This window comes from Meleagris gallopavo, chromosome 30 (assembly GCF_905368555.1).
Source record: "Meleagris gallopavo chromosome 30, MGAL_WU_HG_1.1, whole genome shotgun sequence".
In the NCBI taxonomy this organism is placed as follows: domain Eukaryota; kingdom Metazoa; phylum Chordata; class Aves; order Galliformes; family Phasianidae; genus Meleagris; species Meleagris gallopavo.
The window spans coordinates 3845754-3863933 of record NC_139433.1 but is presented as its reverse complement, the minus strand read 5'-3'; the positions used below and the strand labels follow the sequence as shown (position 1 = coordinate 3863933).

The 18180-nt window shown below is 50.1% G+C and overlaps 1 protein-coding gene across 13 annotated transcripts in view; it reads left to right on the top strand.

Moving 5' to 3' along the window:
• Positions 1 to 18180, top strand: part of CRTC1 (CREB regulated transcription coactivator 1) — a 39429-nt gene that overhangs the window by 530 nt on the left and 20719 nt on the right. For 4 of the 13 annotated variants that reach the window (XM_085211513.1, XM_085211508.1, XM_085211518.1 and 1 more), the window contains exons 2-5: positions 13035 to 13151; positions 14586 to 14633; positions 17142 to 17279; positions 18037 to 18098. In XM_085211513.1, the coding sequence (XP_085067639.1) occupies positions 13035 to 13151; positions 14586 to 14633; positions 17142 to 17279; positions 18037 to 18098 (365 nt within the window). Of the gene's footprint in view, positions 1 to 3893; positions 3948 to 7704; positions 7847 to 12757; positions 12821 to 13034; positions 13152 to 14585; positions 14634 to 17141; positions 17280 to 18036; positions 18099 to 18180 lie in introns of those variants that run through there. The other 9 variants (XM_085211512.1, XM_085211519.1, XM_085211511.1 and 6 more) reach the window with 9 other exon arrangements.

Sequence of the window (18180 nt, the reverse complement as noted above, 5' to 3'; positions counted from 1 at the left end):
CGCTGTGTGTGTGTGTGTGTGTGTGTGTGCTGGGGGGGGGGGGTCCTCGGGTCTCCTCGGGGGGACGCGGGTAGGGGCAGGGGGAGCCCCACAGGGCGTCGGGAGGGGCTGAGGAGGGTCTGCATCCCTCACATTGTGACAGGCCCCGCTCCAAAGGGTGTTTTCCTTCTGAGACAGACCCGGAGCTGGGGGGGTCTCCGCCTCTCGCACAGAACTCCGGGCGCACAGACCTGCAGATGCTCAGCGGGAGCTGCTGGGCCGTGTGGCTCTGATTCTGCTCCCTCTGGATGCGAATTGCTGTGCTTTGTGATCCTCCGTGGCTCTGCCTCTGCAAAGCCCGCGGTTGGAAACGAGCGGCGCAATGAAGTGCCTTTGCCAAACGTCAGACGCGTTTGCTGGTTAAGATCCGCGGGTATCACAGCTCTTCTGGTCTCACCTGCTTGTGTCAACGTTTTCGTTTCTCTTCCAACTGCTGAAGGAACGTTTGCGAGCTTGTTTGTGGCCGAGCGAGAGAACGTGCAGTTGGATGTGAAAAAAACCTCTCCTTTCAGTGCTGGGTGTCAGGGCAGGGTAAATATTTGTTTTCACTTGGTGCTGCTGCTCAGAGGGAAAACGAAGGCATGTGGCTGCAGAGGTGCGAGGCTGGGCTGCACTGCACGTCTGCTGGTGCGTCGTGCAGGATGCCGTGCTGGAGTTATGCTGGAGTTATGCTGGGAAAGCAGCGAGGGCAGTTTGGAGCTGTTTGCAGTCGTGGAGTTCTCTGCGCCTTGAACCTCTGGTGCAGCTCCATCTCCTGTGGGTTTTGCCTTTCGATGGCCATTGCTTGGCTGCTGCTGCTGCAGTTCGTGAAGTCCTTGCAGCGGTTCTTCCCTTCGCCCTCAGGTTTGGCGTTTGCCTCCTGCAGGATAAGGATGTCCGTAAGTCAGAATGCTAATCTGGTTTCTCCCACATCTGAGTGCTTCTAATCCAGGATTTGCAAATGCAAACCCTTCTCATTTTCAAGAACCCGGTACTGAGAAAAGGACCCAAGATGAATGAGTTGTCTGAGGATTCTGGGTACTGAAGTGATGGAAACGCTGACCGAACAGCTGAGTAAAATGTCTCCTTTGTAGACTTTTTCTGAATTCCATGATTTCATCTGTGTTTAAAATGCAGTATAAAAGCAAAAAGGGGTTAAGCACAACTTTGCTGTTTGCTCTCATTTTCATTTGGCAGGCAGTGCTGGGCTGTCAGTTTGAAAACGCGTTACTCAGTGTGTGGAAGCAGCCCAAAATTTCTGTTGCTTTTTCATTATTAGTAATTGTCTTTTTGCAGTGTTTACTCTCTTGTCTCCTTTATTGTTAGTTACTGGTCGCAGCAGAGGCAGAAAACTACTGTTCCACCATTTCTTGTGCGTAGCCGTGCTGTTTCTGGGCTCGTTTTCTCACTTGGGAACCTACCACCCATTTAACTGCTGAGTGCATCTGAGATTTGTGCGTTGCTATGCCTCTTTCTTGTCCAAGACAAGACAGAATGTGATATGAACTCCTTTTCTTGTCCGTTGCCCTCGCCATTCACATAGTAAATATGTGTATATACATATATAACTCGTTTGAGAATTAAATGAGGGTGGTTTCAAAAGGGTTCTGCCGTGCTCAGGAGCTGCAAACTGCTGTCTTTCAGCTGCCCAGTGCAATTCCAGCTTTTCTGCAGCCACAGAGCTTGCAAAGAGCCTCGCAGGTGGGTGGCTGATAGAAGCGCTGGATCTGCTTAATTGTCTTGTGAGTGGGACCTTCATGTTTATAATCCAGAGATTTCTGCGAGTCCCATAGTAACTAAGTGGGTGAGAAGAGGGGGAGTTCGTTCTGTGTGACTCCTGTATTCTGCTGATGATTCTGTTCCCTTTTTTTTTTTTTCTTTTTTTTTTTTTAAATGCAAAGCATGAAATTTCAGGACTGTGCTGATTTCTGAGTTGTTTACCAGGGCCTGCTCTCGATTCCTGTTGTAACGCAGCACGGGGATGCTTATGGTGCTCCCTCACACAAAGCTGCTGCTGCCTTCTGAAGTTGCAGTTAACAAGACGGTGCCATGCAGGATGACACACAAAGTGCTGAGCTCTTCAAATCTCATCTGAAGAGCCGTACATTAAAGCATTTAAGTTTTTTTAAGCTCGTCACCTGCATTTTAAAGAGAGTTCTTCACGCTCTCGAGTTTCCAGGGCTGTTTATTTATTCATTTATCACATATATTGTGGGAGGTGCTTTGTTCTGTGGGATTCTGCCTGGGGCTGTGTTTGAATTCCCTCTCATGGATTTTGCAGCCTTAAAGAGAAGCCCCCCGAACCTCCCAGCCCCACAGACAGCAGGGAAGTGGGCTGCTGCTGCTGCAGTGAAAGCAGGCAGGAAAGGAAAGCAGGTGAACAGTGATGTTTGGAAACGTGCTGCAGAATTCCAGCACTGCCTGCGGCCTCTCCATGCACACAACAGTGTGTGGAAAGCATTTGTGAGCTGCTGCAAACCTCTCTGCTCAGAAGAGGACCTCTCCTGATAGCCACTGTTCCTCAGTGGCACAACATTTGTTTTCTTGGCACTGAAGCAGAGGCAGGAGGGTACTTCTGCTCGCTGCAGGAGAGATCAGAAGGTCTTTGTGCATCGCAGCTGCCCATCAGATGAAGGTAGTATGCAAAGCAGCGTTTAAAAGCTTCAATCAGCACTGCTAATCTCTGCTTTAAGAAATGATAAACACTGATGGTGGTGACAGCGTCGCAGTGATTCCCTATATCTTTTATTCAATAATTTGATACAGAAGAAATTCCAATTGCGTGATGGTGCTTTGATGCCACTGAAAGGTGAGGAAGAAGCGCAGCAGAATCAGAACTCAGCCCTCGAGCAGAGGCTGGGTGCTGTCAGCTCTGGGTGCCGTGTTCCAGGCAGCAGGGAGCTCCCCTCGTGCAGCAGTGTTGGTTTGGCTGGGGCTCTGCTCCGTTGCTCCCAGCTGCAGGGCTCAGAAGCGCGTCAGGGAGCTCCGAGCATCGGGGGCGGCTGGAGCAGGGCAACCTGCTGACCCCAAACCGAGCCGTGCTGGGCTGAAGTAGCACACACTGCTGGGAGTGTGGGGGACTTAATGCAGGGCAGAGTGGGTGCAGATGTGAAGATGAGCTCCGGCGGGGGCACAAAGGATCTCTGTTCTGTGCGCTGCTCTGCCTCCTTCCTTGGCCTGAGCTGTCCAAGGTAAACAGCACGAGCTGCTGCTGATAGCCGTGCTGCACAGCCCAGCCTTCACTCAGCAGGGCAGCCTTTTGCTGGGAGCCCACTCGGGTTTTTCTTGTGTTGTTTTTCTAAGAAGACGAGGGCTTTTTTCATGCTTCCATCACTAAGGTGCGTTGCAGCCGCGTGCTTCTGCTCCGAGTGCATCCGCACCCACAGCATCTCGTGAGCATCCAGCACCCAAACTGGAGTCGTACTCCTGATGCATCTCAGCGTTGTGTGCAGTGCAGTGCATGAACACGTGGAACCGCTCGCTGCGCTGCGTTTCAGAGTTTGCTTCAGCAGCAGGGAATATTTGCAGTCATTTGCATTTCTAGAAGTTACTCATTTTGTCAGAGCGGAGTTCGGAGCTGTCAGCCCTTCCCCTCTCTGCTGGGTTCGTCCCTCGGGGTGGATTGCAGAGCTGTTGGCACAGAGCTGAGCTGTGCTCGGAGCTCAGAGCCTGGCAGCTCTCGGGTGTGGGCACCCATTTCTTTTTGGCCACAGATTGCCCTGTGGGTGGTGATGATTTCAGTTACAGCTGCAAACGCCAGAGCTCCAAACCTGCTGCGGACGACTCTCAGTCAGCATAAGGAGCTGATTCTTGATTAATCTGAACAACGTGCTGGCATTCATTCGGGAAATTACCCGGCACTTTGGCCGCTCTGTGGTAGCAGAAACGAGATGCTAATTGGGCCAAAAGTGGACATCTTCTCCTGCGTGGTCAGTGGGGATTTAAACAAGAAGGCTTAAAGGCGTAATATTTGTCTTGGTTTTCTCTCTCTCTAATTGCCGAGGAGTGTTTTCTTGGGCTGAATTTTGTCAATTTCCATAAAAGCATCCATCGGCCCCTAATGGTGCATTCCATCAATACTCTGCCTGCTGTGCTGCTCTCTGAGTGCTGCGGGGCACTTCGCAGCCGCCGGGATGCCGCAGCTGAAGGAAGCAAGCTTTGCCTTCTTTAAAACAGCATTTCTGGTTGTGATGGCTGGCGTTTCTCCCCGCGTCGCTGTGATGCTGGTGGAGTTGGGCTGTGTGGCTGCTGGCAGGGCTGAGGAAGATTTTGGTAGCGAATGGCAGCTTGCAGCCGTGCGCATTTTGTGGCAGCAAGGAGTTGTGGCCTTCGTGCTGCTTCCCTTTGTTTCCCCGTTGGCCCAAATCCGTGTGTTCCCAAACTTGCAGTCCCAAAGGCTTTCGTGTAAACTCGAGGTGGCAGCCAAGCTGTAAGTATTTATTAACTCATTAGCTAAGATTTGCGTCTCTGATAGCGTGTGGGAGTTAAAGTTTAAAACGTTGCTTTGATTCGCTTTAAATGATTTGCATAGGATGATTAGTGCCATGTAAGTGATATCTGGGGATAAGATTTCTGTCGAGCTCTCCTTTGGTGCTCGTGGGGCCACGTGGGCTCTGCAAAGCACCGGGCTGTTGTGATCTCACTGCTGCTTCGTACCACTGCGATGGGGTGTTGATAGTAGTCCTGTTTTGCACGTGATTTCCTCGGAACTGCGCATTCCCCCTGTGCCACAACAGTCCTTTGCTGTCACATCCCAGCACCCACCCACAAAAACTGGGCCTTAAATCCCAAAGGAGAGGAGGAGGAAGCTGCACGTTCTGACACCACACTTTGGTGCTGCGGATCCCAGTGCTGCATTCCAGGTGCCCTTCCTCGAGGTGTGTGCTCTGCTCCCCCACTGTTAGTTCTGCTGCTTGTTTCTGTTTGAAAACCGGGAAAATCTCTGAGAGCTCTGCTGGGCTGCTCCATTTTTTTGTACGGTGCGGTTCTGGTGGATTTATTTTGACACTCAACTATTTTCCTGTTGAAATGATTTTGCTTGAACAGCCAGAGTTTCAAAGGGAAGCAATTCGAGTTGGTTTCCCCGGTGCGTGTCTGCAGGGAGGTGATGCTGCTCCAGCTCTGATTGCCTGTCTGCAGGTTGTGCTGTGCTGCTCTCGGGACGCATCGTGGCCGAGCAGCATCCCGTAGGTGAAGCAGTGCAGGGCCTTCCTGCCATCTCTGAGTCCCCTGCAGGCTGGATTAAGGGGAAAAACGAGTGGGAAAGGAGAAGACCGTGAGTGTTGAACCCGTTGACTTCTCACCCGTTTCCTTTCCTTGCAGACATGTCTGGGTCACGTTTGCGGGAGCCGTTCAGCAGCCGCTGGTGCTGCTGGGCTCTGCCTTGTCCATCTGTGCACCCAGCCATCGTCCTCCTTGCGGTCCTTCACTCCCAGCTCCGCGAGGCCCCGCTCCCCTCGACTCCGTGGCATTTTTCCCCGAGGGGGGGAAGGCAGCACTCGTTCTGCGCACATTTCCACCCCGCTCACATCTCTGGCTTCTCGTGGCCGTTCGGTTTTTCCCTTCTGCAGCAAAATCCTTGCTTTGTTGGGCCGTGTTGCATTCAAAGAGCGCTGACTCTAATGCCAGGTGATTGTAATGCTCTGAGAGTGGTCCGGAGCTTCATCTCGAGAAGCTGCAGTGTGAAGGCTTGCTGTGGGAGCAGCGCAAGGCATCGATGAGGTAACATCCATCCTCCCGGAGGATGGAGAAGTGTCACCTGTGCACCTGCTGGCCGTGGTGGCACAGCTCTGTGGCACAGCTCTGTGCTGGGAGCTGGCTGTGCTCCTGGGAGCTGCTCCCCTTCCGAGTGGCAGCACGCCCTGCTGGTCCAGCACTTACACGTGGTGCGGGGTTACGTAACTGAATTGTCAGTCTTTTGCTAAAAATAAAAAACGGAGCAGAAAAGCTATTTTTACCTTGCTTAATGAGGGCATCTCCACTTTTATTTCGTCTTCCTGAGGTGTTTCAATAGAAGGAGGGGAGGGGGGGGGGTTGTGGCTTAGGGGTGGTTTTGTTGTAGTGGACATTCCTGCTCTGGGGTTGTGCCCATCCAACAGCGGATGCTTACGGTGCTCTGCTCTGAGCAGTGCTTTCTTTAAAGCACGCTGCTAGGAGGGGACAACAGTCAGACCTCGGGTGTAGTGCTGGACCTAAATATATCGTAAAAGCAGGAGTTTTCTGTCAGATAATCAATGAGCTTCACGTGGAAGTCCTCTCCAAAGCGTCGTACGCAGCTGTCGGCGACATGCTGCCTTTCTGCTGCTGAAAGCCTTTCGGAACAGAAGGGCGGTGCTTTCGGAACTGCCATGGGATCTGGTTTTGTTTTTAAAAGCAGTGCAAATCAGGTTTGGTTCATATTGTAGCTCAGCTTGGCTCCCTGCCCGGTGATAGAGCAGAACTCTGAGGAACAGCCACTATTTTAAGGCGTGAGTTGTGCTGTATCCTGTTTTTCCTTGCGACTCGGTTGTGACTGTGAAGTCTCAAACAGTAAACCTTTGTTCCCCAGCAATAGCAAAGTGTTTCTTAAACAAGGAGCGACAGCCCGCGTGCTAAATTTAATTGTTATCATTACTCAGATTCTGCAGGGTTTGCTGGTGGGGGTTCTTTGCCCACAGCCCCCAGGACGCCCGGTGCTGCATACTGACTCATTTGATGGAGACAGCTACGTGCAGCTGATGTGTAAGAAAGTTCTGCTGGTATAAAACACAGAAATCGCAAATCAAAACAGAAGTTCAGTGCTAAATGCTGCCTTCCTCCCTCCCCCCCAGCTATTCTTTCTTCCTGCAGCGGTGAAGCGTTCTGTTTTGGTCTCTTTGGGTTTACAGGAAGAAGGGTTTTTGGCCTGGAGCGTAATGTGGATTCGGGGTGGTTTATAAATAGTAATAGTATACGAGGAGGTGAGATCTTTTCGCTTTCACACGAACTCTAGAAGACACCTGGGGATGGGGGTCTGGGGATGGGTGTAATTTTTATAGCCCCGTTTCCTCCAAGTTGTAGAGCTGAGGCAATCTGGGGAGTTGGTTTCAGCCCGTGAAGGAGAATCTAATGGTGCCTTGGAATTTGTAGATGACTCATAACAGGACAAAACAATCCAGTTAAGTGATTTGAGGTCTTAAATAATCTCTTCAACAGGAAGGTGAAGAAAACATCATGAACTCATGAGTAATAATTGGCTCTCTTGGAGTGCTAAAAGTGCAGCGATTGCTCGTTGGCAGGGACTCAAGCGATCCCTGCTTAAGCTTTGCTGATCAGTATATATTTCATCTCTTATGAATGAAATTTATTTAACTGGATTATAATGCTTTTAGCAACGCGGTGTTAGGGTTACCAGTTGGGAGAAGTTTCTTGCAGGTTGGTGTGCAGTAGTGATGCTTTGCACCGTGGGGCTCTGCTCTGTGCAGCACTGCCTTCTCCCCACTCTGTGCTCTGCAGCGTGGATCTGTGCCCGAGTCGGGTTGAAGGAGAGCCCCCAGCAGCACCAGGCTGTGCCCAGAGCTCCGCAGTCCTATCTGCAGTTCTTTGCTCTGTAGATGCAATAACTGCAAAAGTGAAATGATTTCAGGTAGTCCCCAAGCGGCTCGCGTGGTTACAGACGGTAGGAGTAAGAACTTCTCATCTCCTTTCTCCTTTCCAAAGCACAGAATCATTCGGTGCAGCCTGAGCGTGCAGAGGTTTATCTGCAGGCAGGAGGGACCCGTGCTGGTGCTCCCCTGGAAGGGACCTCGTGCTTACTGTAAGCAGCTGGAACTGCAGCCTTGTGTACCAGGAAATCTTTCAGCTTAATCAGGTACTTAAAATCCGAAGTTAGCCAGCTTGCTGACCCCTATCCTCTAACTAGATGGTTTCATTCATGCAGAAATCCGCCTCTGCTTTCCAGTTTGATTTATGGGGAGCCCTTCTGGGGGCTCTGTGAGATGCAGGGGCAGAGTTCTGCCTCCCCTCCCCTGCTGTGAATCCCTTTGGTTCTGCTGCTCGAATGTCACATCCCGTTGTTAATTTCTAAAGCCTCTATGAAAGGAAAACCAGAAAACCATCAGTCCTTGGATGGGTGTCGGTGAAGCACAGCCATCCAAAAGGCAGCATGGTGCTGAGGGTTTGTTGTGGAGCACTGCAGTGTGGCTGAAATGCAGCTCTTGTGCTCCTGTGGCTGCTGAATTCCAGTGCATTGCAACAGATCTCGGTTCTAAAAAATAAAAAACAACAAAAAAACCCAACCCAACAAATATCTTTTGCTTGAATTTATATTATTGGCTACGTTTGGGCTGGCCTGCAGGGCTGTTTGTGTTGCTCGTGTCCCAAAACGTCAGTGTGATAATGGAACAAATACTTGCAAGTGACTTAAACGACAGTTAGGGTGATGGAGGAGTAAACAATGATGTAGCAGTTCTAGAGGCCTGGGTTCAGATCCGGTTCATAGCATATGTCTGGATTTTCTCGTGGTGATTTTCAGTTAGTTTGTAGTAGACGTTTGGCTTCCTGTTTTGGCTTGGTAGTCCTCTTCTCTGCAGTGTCTGCTGCACCAGGACGGTAACAGCACCATAAGGCCAAGTGAGATTGGCAGCAGCAACAAGGGAAACTTTCTCTCCGCTTGTCCTCACTTGTCTGTTCCCAGCCAGCGTTAAAATCTTTGCTTTCATGACAAGAAAAACATACTAAAACTCAAAAAACCCGTTGCAAAATGTTGTGTTATAATGATGGAATATTTTAAGTCCCAAGTGGCCCAGACAGAGCAGCTGCTATCACTGCGGATTATACCTTTCCTCTGCACTTCAGACTTCATTTCCTTTACCAGCCTTCCTGGGAGGAACAGCTGTGCATTTGGATCCTCTGCTGCTGTTGGATCGGTACTTGAAACTGCAGGAAATAAGTTGCTTTCAAAAGCTGGCTCGCTGCAGTTCTTCCTGATTGTGACAGCCCAGAGGAGAAAGAATTGCGAGGGATTCTCTTTTTCGTTAACAAACTCAGCTGTGAATCCTGTCTCCGTCGGCCAGGAGGAGCGGTGAGGAAGCTGGCCGTGCTTTTTCCATCCTCTGTCTGCAGGTTTGCTTTTCGTGGCTGCCACCGATGGTTGATTATTCAGGAGTAACAGAACAAAGTCCTTTGCTTAGGTGTGTTCTGGTTTGGGATGCAGTTAATGGAACGTGGCCAAGAGTTTTCCCTTCCTCGGCGTAGCAGGCTTCTCTCCTACTGATTGTTGAATCCTTCCTTATTTGATTAAATAAACTCTAGATGACTTTCTTAAAGGGGCTGCTTTCATAAATGAGCTGTTATCCCCAAGGAGGCTGTGGATGCCCATCCCTGGAGGCATTCAGGGCCAGGCTGGATGGTTGGTGACCTGCACGTAGCAGGGGTTGGAACTGGGTGAGCACTGTGCTCCTTTGCAACCCAGGCCGTTCTATGAATCTGTGATCCCAACGCACGTTAATCTTAGAAATTGAACAGCAAACGTTTCAAGAATTCAGTTCATAGTGGAAATTTCAGAACCTTAGCAGAAAATGGTGAAGGTGAGGGAGGAGCTGAGCCCTGCTGGTGGCCGCAGCACTCAGTGAACTGCTGGGCAGTTCCAGCAACTCAGACGCAAACATAAGGAACTCTTAATGTAGTGGCTGGGTGGCTAATTGGGTGCTTTCTAATGGCTGTATTCCCACCAAGTCCAAACGAAGTAACTGCGAGTCATTAAATAGACGTTAGCTGATCTTTCTTTTTAAGCCTGTTTGCTTTTCTTATCAACATGAGGATTGTGAATGGGAAGAAATCTCCCTTTGAAGAAAATACTTCCACTGGGATTCCACCGCCGCGCTGACTTGTCTGGAGGGTTTGTTTAACTTAATGTTGAATTTCACGCTGGAGAAAGAAGCCAGATTTGGGAGTTCTGGAGTCTCTCCCTTCTGCTGTCTTGCAGGGCAGGAGGAAGTTTCTCTCTGTGCCCTGGAAAAGCCCTGATCTCCTTCCTGCAGCCATGGGGAGCAGCGGGCCGACGTCGGAGCAGCACAATTTACCCTCAAGATGGTCGTTAAAACTTTGAGTTAACCCTTTAAACATAACTTAATTTCCAATTAAGGCACGGTAACACATTTGTGAGTTGCATCTGCACTTGTTTTGCTGCTTATTGGCCTCGGCAGATACAGAGAACACCTTTAAAGTGGAAAGCTGAAATTGGTAAGAAAGTTTCGAATGGAAACTGCAGAGCAGCAGCGGAGCAGTTATCGTGAGATCTGACTTCCTGTACTCAGCAGATAGCGTTATTTTTTTGGTTGAAAGGACACCCCACCCTTTTATTGCCCTTATGGGAATCAAATCTGTGTATAAAAAAGGGCATTTTGCAGGACGTGCTGCTGGCGGGGTTTGGTTCTCTGCGTTCTGAGGTCAGATCTGCCCTTGGTGACAGCTGAGTTCTGCACACAGCTTTGCCATTTGCCCCAAATTTTATTTCTGTTTTCCAAGGGGAAGGGATTTAGAGAAGGTGATGTGCTGCATTTTAATAAATGCTCCCTTTGATTCCCATCTGCATATTTTTGGACGCTTAGAAAGGCAGTAGGAAAACTGGACGTGCTTTTGGGGTTGTGTTTCTCTCCTTTTTTTCCCTTCTCCCTGTATAACTGAAGGCTCTGTGCACACAGCTGCATGCACAGCAAACTGCAGCCCGACCTCGTTGGAAGCACCGGGGCGTTTTGTATCAATGCATTCCCATAACAGCCAGTATCTGGAGGAGCACTGCTAACATTGCTTGCAGGTTCCTGCTCGCTGCATGGAAAGCAAGCTGTCCCTCCCCTCTTGGCTGCCAAGATGCTGCCATGCAGGTGGTAACCCCAGCTGCAGGAATGACGTCTTGGCTGCAATAGAACTACAAATGTATGGAACCAGGGGAGTACCAACGTGCTTGTATTTAGGGAACGCTTACGGCTGTGCTAAAAAACTGCATGCACGGAAATGTTTTAGTGACAAAATAGCTCCAAATTGGTTTCTGGCTTAAAAACTTCTAAAGTAGAGGAAGAGAAATGGTGGCAGAGGGAAATGAGAGCTCTGGTCAGGGTCTGTCGTATGGGAGGCGTTCCTTTGGAGCAGCCATGCTAAGCAGAAGTGAAGTGCTGTGACAAATAAGGGCTTTTTCCTTTGCCCTCCAGCTGCCTCAGGCCAGAGCTGGTGCTGTTCTGCTGTCCAAGCTCCTACCTTGGGCACGGGGCACAGGGATGGCAGTGCTGCAGTGCAGGCTCGCTGAGTTCTTGTGGCCTGGGAGATGAATACAGGTGGTGAGCACTGAAGAAGCAGCAGGCAGAGGAGAGGAGCAAACACAGAGCCTGCAGTGTTACAGGGTAGCAGTAAAGTTTTGGCACAGAGCTCCAAAAGGGAGCACTGGTGAGACGAATGGCACGCCAAGCTGCATAACCAGGTCATTTTCGAGGTCTGCTGTAATTCTTCATCTCCTGTGTTTCCTTGTTTCCATGTTTAAGTGCAGTGGGAAGACAAATGGTGGTGACCTCCCCGTTGTGCTGGGTACCTACTGGGGACGTGAAGCAACCCCCCCAGCCCAGCGTGCCTCATAGGAGGTTCCTTAGGAGACACCAGCACCTGTTGAAGCACTTACTTCACATTTGGCACCAATCCCAAGCAAGTCTTTTTGTAGCAACAAAACCATACGTACAGAGCAGGCAAAAAGCACGGCTCGTTCCAACGCTGCGCATCGCAGCTCTGCGCCGGAGGCTGGAACAGCGTGGTGCTCCTCTGCTCTCCTGTGTTGCACGGTGTGTCAGAGGATGGAAGTGCGAGGTGGGGGGGTCCGGGTGGTGCTTTGTGGCTGGGATCTCTGGGCTGTCTGATTCAGGTGTTCTGTTTGGACCCAGAAGTGCTGGCACACCGTCAGTGTTCCTTTTGTCACCATCAGCTCTGCTCAGCCCCACTCCCACCACCGCTGCTGAGCGCAGGGCTCTGCTTTGACCTCGCTGCCAACACGAGCAGCGTGGCTCTGCCTCACCTCGCTGGAAACATCTCTGCTCCACCTCAGAGGCAATATGGTGAGGCTGTAGTGCCGTTTCCTTTGCTTTAAGGAAGGGTAAAGAAACAAAGCACGCGTATAAACATCCAGTTTGGGTGATGCCCTTTGTTTTCTAGTACTTTTCCAAACTTTGCTCTTCAAAATTCTGGCATTGCGAGGCAAAGGCTTTAAGATCTCTTTGAGTGGAACTAACCCAGATTTGTTGATGTACACACTACGGTGCCTTGGCAACCACGCTGCACCTAGTCCAAGAGCTGAACGTTCAGTCTTTAAACAATTCTTTGCTACCCATCAAGGAATGTTCTTGCATCTCAGAGTGCAGAAGCAACCAGTTGACATCTAGTGGGGAACGACACAGCTGATAAAATCCGTGCTGCTCCGGGCTGGGAGGAGAGGCACCTTATAGAGGCACAGTTCTGAGCTGCAGCCTTGGAAGATGCATCCTGAGGGTGGGAGTGATGTGTTCAGATGGCTGCAAACTGAGCTGCATTGCTGGAAAACAGGGCTTTGGTGGCTTTATTTTTCTTTCTCTTTTTGTCTTGAAAATCTGTGTCACTGCCTCGTCCTGGGGCAGACAACAAGAACACTTACCTGATGGTGGGAAGCAAGCATCTCCGTTACCTAGATTGCTGCCAAGTGTGTTTGGTTAAACATACGCTGATCTGACTTCCTCACACGTCGGCTGTGCGTGTGCCCAGCTGGTTGTTTGGTGTTGGAGGCATGGCTGGACTGATAGGGGTTCCTTACTCCTGCTTTGCAGTGCAGCAGGTGACAGAAGGACCTTCTGCTTCCACGGGGCTGTTTGTTGGAAATGGAGTGTGACTGCTGTCCCACGGGCTCTGTGTGGCAGAGGGGTGGTATCCATACTGCTGCAGGCGGTGTCCGTTCTTGGTGATCAGTGGCATGGGGAAGAATTGAATTAATTAAAACAGCTTATAAACAACTGTGTTACCCTTACACTTTCCCCTTTGTTTTCTTTTAGTTACAGCTGCAGAAAACCCAATATTTGCAACTAGGACAGAGTCGTGGCCAGTACTATGGTGGGTCCCTGCCAAATGTGAATCAGATTGGAAACAGTGCCATGGATCTGCCCTTCCAGGTGAGTTTGGTTGGGGTGCTTCTACTCTATGTTATGTGCTTTTATCAGTAGCTGCAGGTTCAGAGCACAGCACCATGGCCCCAACACGCAGCTCTGCTGTAAAAATTGTTGCTTTTCTTTTTTTTTTTTTTTTTTTTTGGATGGAGCACAGTTGTGTATAGGATGAGTGGATAGATCTGGTGATGTTTGTTCTGCTGTCCTTGGTTGTGTTTGTGTCAAGACCAGGGAGACACAATGCAGTTTCATCAGCAGTCAGCAGTGACTTTTTCTGTTTTTGTGTAGTGCCAAATTCACAATGAGATCTTCAGCAGACTTGAAACAGAAGTAGAAGGGGGTAATGCAAGGTGATGTGACAAGTGCTGATAGAAGGAAGTGCTGAGGAATGCAGCCCAGGGCAGCGAGCATGTTGCATGGGAATAACGTGGGGGATTTTAGGGGAGGAAGAGGGAGAATGGGGCAAAACAGATTTCAGAACTGTCAGATTGCTTTGGGCTGGCAGTGAAGTAAGCACAGGGGTGTAGCAGCAGCTGCTGTGCCACTGGGAGCAGGAGATCAGGGTTTGTACAAAGTTCTGCTGTGTATGTTAGAAGGTGTGCAGTGCGTAGGATTAGACATTGGTACTTCTGGGACTCCTGATTCCTGTATTGGTTGGCTTAGGGTGCTCAGGGTAATTAAAACTTGGGCATTAGTTCGCCTTGTTTGAGTAGTAGCACCTTTTATCTTGTAAGGATGTGGTGAGAAATAAATGTTGTAGGTTGTGGTTTTCTGATGAAGGCTGGCTTAATGAGAAGTCGTCGATGGTGACTGCTGACGGTGCTTTTCTGAAGTCCTGTGGGCAGCTGAACTCAGGGATGTTCTTAAAAGCTAAAATCTCATACAAGAGGAGAGGCAAGCAGCCACTTCCATGTAGTGGCCTGCAGGGAGTGCAGCTCCTAACGTGGCAAACCTCTGCAGTCTGTGGTGTTGCTGCACAGGCATCTGGCCTTAAGGCCCACAGATTTAGTCAGTATTGTGGTGCTGAGGAGGCTCAGGGTTGTAGGTTCCTTTCAGCAGCAATATTTCAGCATTGTTGTCCTTGCTGGCTGTTACAGGACAGCTGTTACGTAGGATCATTCCATTCTGAAGCTAGCAGAGTTCTCCTAAGGAAGCATTCAGACTTTTGTGAGTGACGAGAGAGGAGGATGCAGAAACAGATTTAAACTCCAGGTTTTTAATACGATTTTTGCATAAATAAATAAAGTAAAATCCAAAGTTGGTACTGGTATGGCGAGCAGCAGCATCGTGTTGTTTTATCACCGCTGATGCTTTCCAGATTTTTCAGTTTTAAGCTGAGGTGCAATGAAACTTGCAGGGATCCTCGTGCAGTGTGTGGGGCAGGGGCAGCTGCTTGCCCTGCACAGCAGTGTCTGAGCATCTTGGTTCTTTGCATTGCAGCACAACGGAGCTCTGGCAGAAACCTTTGGAGCAGTTCCCGTCTCTTTGGTAAACAAGTATTTAGGTTTGTGCAAATACGTATTTAGGACTGGTGTTCTGTTTGCCCAGGTAGATACGTATTTTAGCACACGTTACACTTTTCCTGGTATGCACAGTATTTATTTGATTCACCGTCCCAGCTGGGGAGGAGTTATGGGCTGTCACATAAATACGGGTGTTGCCATGCATCCCGGTTTGGAACATGCATAAGAATTCCTGTTGCAGCCTCTCTGGACTCGCTGTGATCTGTCATGTGATTCCTTATGATTTATGGGGGATTAATTTGGTGCAGACGGTGGTTCCTTGGCACTGTCTTGGCCTGATTTAAGCAATCTCTGAGCATGTGCACTTAGCCTGCATGTTAAACTCCATTGGGAAGGGCAGAATGATTCCCCACGTGCTGCTTGTCGCCCAGGGGCGGGTGGTGGGGACTGCTCCTCGCTTCCCCCTCTTCCACCTCACTGCTTTTGATTCCTTCAGGCAATGCCTCAGTAAATCTTAAAGGGACACTGTTGCTGCAGAGCTCTGAGCTTTTTCCTTCCTGTCTGTATTTGGGCTTTTTCCTCGTGTTTTGCAGAGTTTTGGTTCTGATCTCAAACCATGGAGTACATTTGAGGGAAGAGAAGCAGTTCCAGGTGTACCTTTCCCAAGGATCCATTTTTTGTCATCTTTTCCATTATTTCTCAAGCAAGTTAGGGGTTTACTTGGGATTTTTGTGCCTGCAAAGCCAGAGAGCAGCATTGCCCCGAAGTTCTTTGCCAGGTGTGGCAGGGCACATTCCTTGCTTCCTTGTGCCACGGTTACACTCAGATGAGATTTTTGATGTGCTTTTATATGTGAGTGGTGTCATAAAACTTGAGGAAAAGCTGCCTTGCACGCACTTGGTGTGCCTTTGAAGGTGCAGGTGAGTCTGGCAGTGCAGTCCGTGTGCTGCGGGCCAACTTCTCTTTTGGTTCACTTTGCATTTGAGACCACTGGCGTGGGAAGAGCTGCTCCTGTTGGCCTTGTGCTGACCTGCAGGCTTCACAGCCTTCGGGGGTCAGTTCTACATGGTGCCAGTTAGGTAGAACTGGAGCATTGCTTAGCACTTTTAGCAGAGATTAAAGCAATGACTTGAAATTGAGATGCTCTGTCTTGAGATTTCTGAGTATTGGTGCAAGGAACTGCTGCAGAACACTGTGATCTGCAGACAGGAGTGTGTCACAAGGCACTGTGCTCTGCTGATGCTGACTTACTGACTGAGGGGATCTTCTGCTGCACACAGTGTTGGCCCTTGGACAGGAGGTAACAGCACAGAGACTGCATCCATGGACACTGATACAGGCTGGGTATCTCAGAGGGGAGCAAAGTGGTTGTTGCTGAAAAGAAAAGAGTTAAAAATAGTAGGAGGGCGCTTTAAGGAGTTATTGCAAACAAAACGATTCAAAATAAACATAAAACAAATTTCTTTTTAGACGTGATCATCTCAGCAACCTCAACTGGCTGCTTTGAGGTGAAATAAGATGAGCGTGGAAGGCAGATGGCTGCATGGCTCAGCAGGCAGGGCAGCGAGTTTGTGCAGTACCTGAATGGAGGAGGAAGTTTTGGATTTCCAAGCTCGTGGTGTTGGACTCAGCAAAGCTGCTGGCGCTGGCAGGGAGGGGAGGGCTGTGCAGCCCCAGAGGTCCATCCTTTGCTGGTGGGGTGGGAGCGGAGGTCGGCGGTCGGTGCTGCCTTCCCCCCTCCCTGCACAAACACACTGCAAAGGGCTTTTGAAGTGAGAGCTCTCAGCTCAGCATGGGAATTCATCTTCCCTGCCCTCCCTGGGGCATCTCAGTCCTGGGATGGGTTGCTGACAAGCAGGCGCTCTGTGGGACGGAGGCGCTGATAAGGTTGAGAGGGAATCCATCCAGCTCTGTTCACTGTGCAACCCGAATGAAATAAAAGCCTCTCCTGAGATGCCGAGCGCAGGAACTTTTTCCAGACAGAGGAGGAAGGAAACTGCTTTTTTTTTTTTTTTTTTTTTTTTGTCCTTTTTTCCTTAATGTTGTCAGTGTCCCCTTAAAATATTAAGCCGAAAGGGGAGGTGAGAGGAAGTCTTGAGAGTGTTAGGATCTCTGCGCATCCTCGTCCTGCATCTTCTCCTGCCCGTGTTCTTCCAGCTCTGGATGTCAGCATGTTCCTTCTGGATGCATGCTGCATGCTGCACCCAGGAATGTACGCAGCGGTGGGCAGCTGCTGTCACTGCCCTTCGGCTGTTGTAGAGATGCAAAGGTTGGAGAGCAGCGCTGATGGGTGCGAGGGCAGAGCCCACACAGTCTGCCTCTGCTCACCTCTGATCTCTGGGAGACGGCCCTGGTAATTGCTTCCCACGGCTATAGTGAAAGTGGAGAAAAAATGTAGGTGCTTACATTTATCCATATCTTTCCTGGGCTTTGTTGCTTAAAATGATAGAACCTTTAGCACGACATGAACAAACTCCGGGCAGATGGCTCGCGTGTGTATTTTTCTGCTTATGACCTCACTCATCTCTCTCAGACTCCTTTTCAGTCATCCGGGCTGGACACGAGCAGAACAACTCGGCACCACGGTTTGGTGGATCGAGTTTATCGGGACCGGAACCGGCTGGGATCGCCGCACCGCCGCCCGCTCTCCGTGGACAAACACGGCAGGCAAATATCCTTTGCTCTGTGAGCCGGGCAGGGGGAGCCTCCCTTCCCACCAGGATCACAGGTTGGAGGTTTTGTAGTTCTCTTCTTCCTCTTCTCCTCACCTGTCAGCAGAGTTGCTTCCCATCTCCGTGCAGTTACTGCCGTCTGCTCCTCTGAGCTGTGATCTGCTCTGAAATGCCTCCTGTTCTGAGAGTGCACTTCACCCTTCCTCAGCTGTGAGTCTGGGTTACGGCGCACACGGAGCTGAAAGGGACTGAGCTCCTTTGATGGAAAAGACAAAGCGGTTCTTGTGAAGCCGAGTTTCCCTTCAGAACTGAGCAGATCCGAACCAGAATAATGCTCTGCAGCTCAGTGTGCCTTTTATTACCACTTGATTCATCCGTTTAACATCTGCTCGGCGCTGTTTCTTATTGCTGGTCGTGAAGATGAATTAGCTTTTTATTGCTGACTGGCTTCAAACGTGCCGTGGTCACACTGGTTTGATGGGGCCGGGGGGGGAAGCAGGACGGGGGGGGCTGCTGCCTTCTCATTAGGTGCTCAGAAGGGGGAAAGGGCTACGATTGTCCCATCGCTCAAGTGTTCCAACAAGCAAAATAATATTTCTGTTTCCAGTGTTCTTAAAGTCCGTGCGTGCCTATAAAGACCCTATGGGGTCTGCTCTGCATGTCTCATGTGAGCTTAGTGCTTTGACAGGGTAACCTGAACGACTCCTTAGAGTGGATTTCGCACAGAGACGTTCTTGCCCTTAACTGCCTCATCACGTGGACAGCTGTCCGTACGGCACTGTGTATCTGTCGCCTCCGTCAGACACGAGCTGGAGAAGGTTGGTAGCACAGCAGAGTGCAGGGCTGTGGGGTTGGAGAGCTCTGATGTACAGCACGGCCTCGTTGCTCTCCATGCGGCTG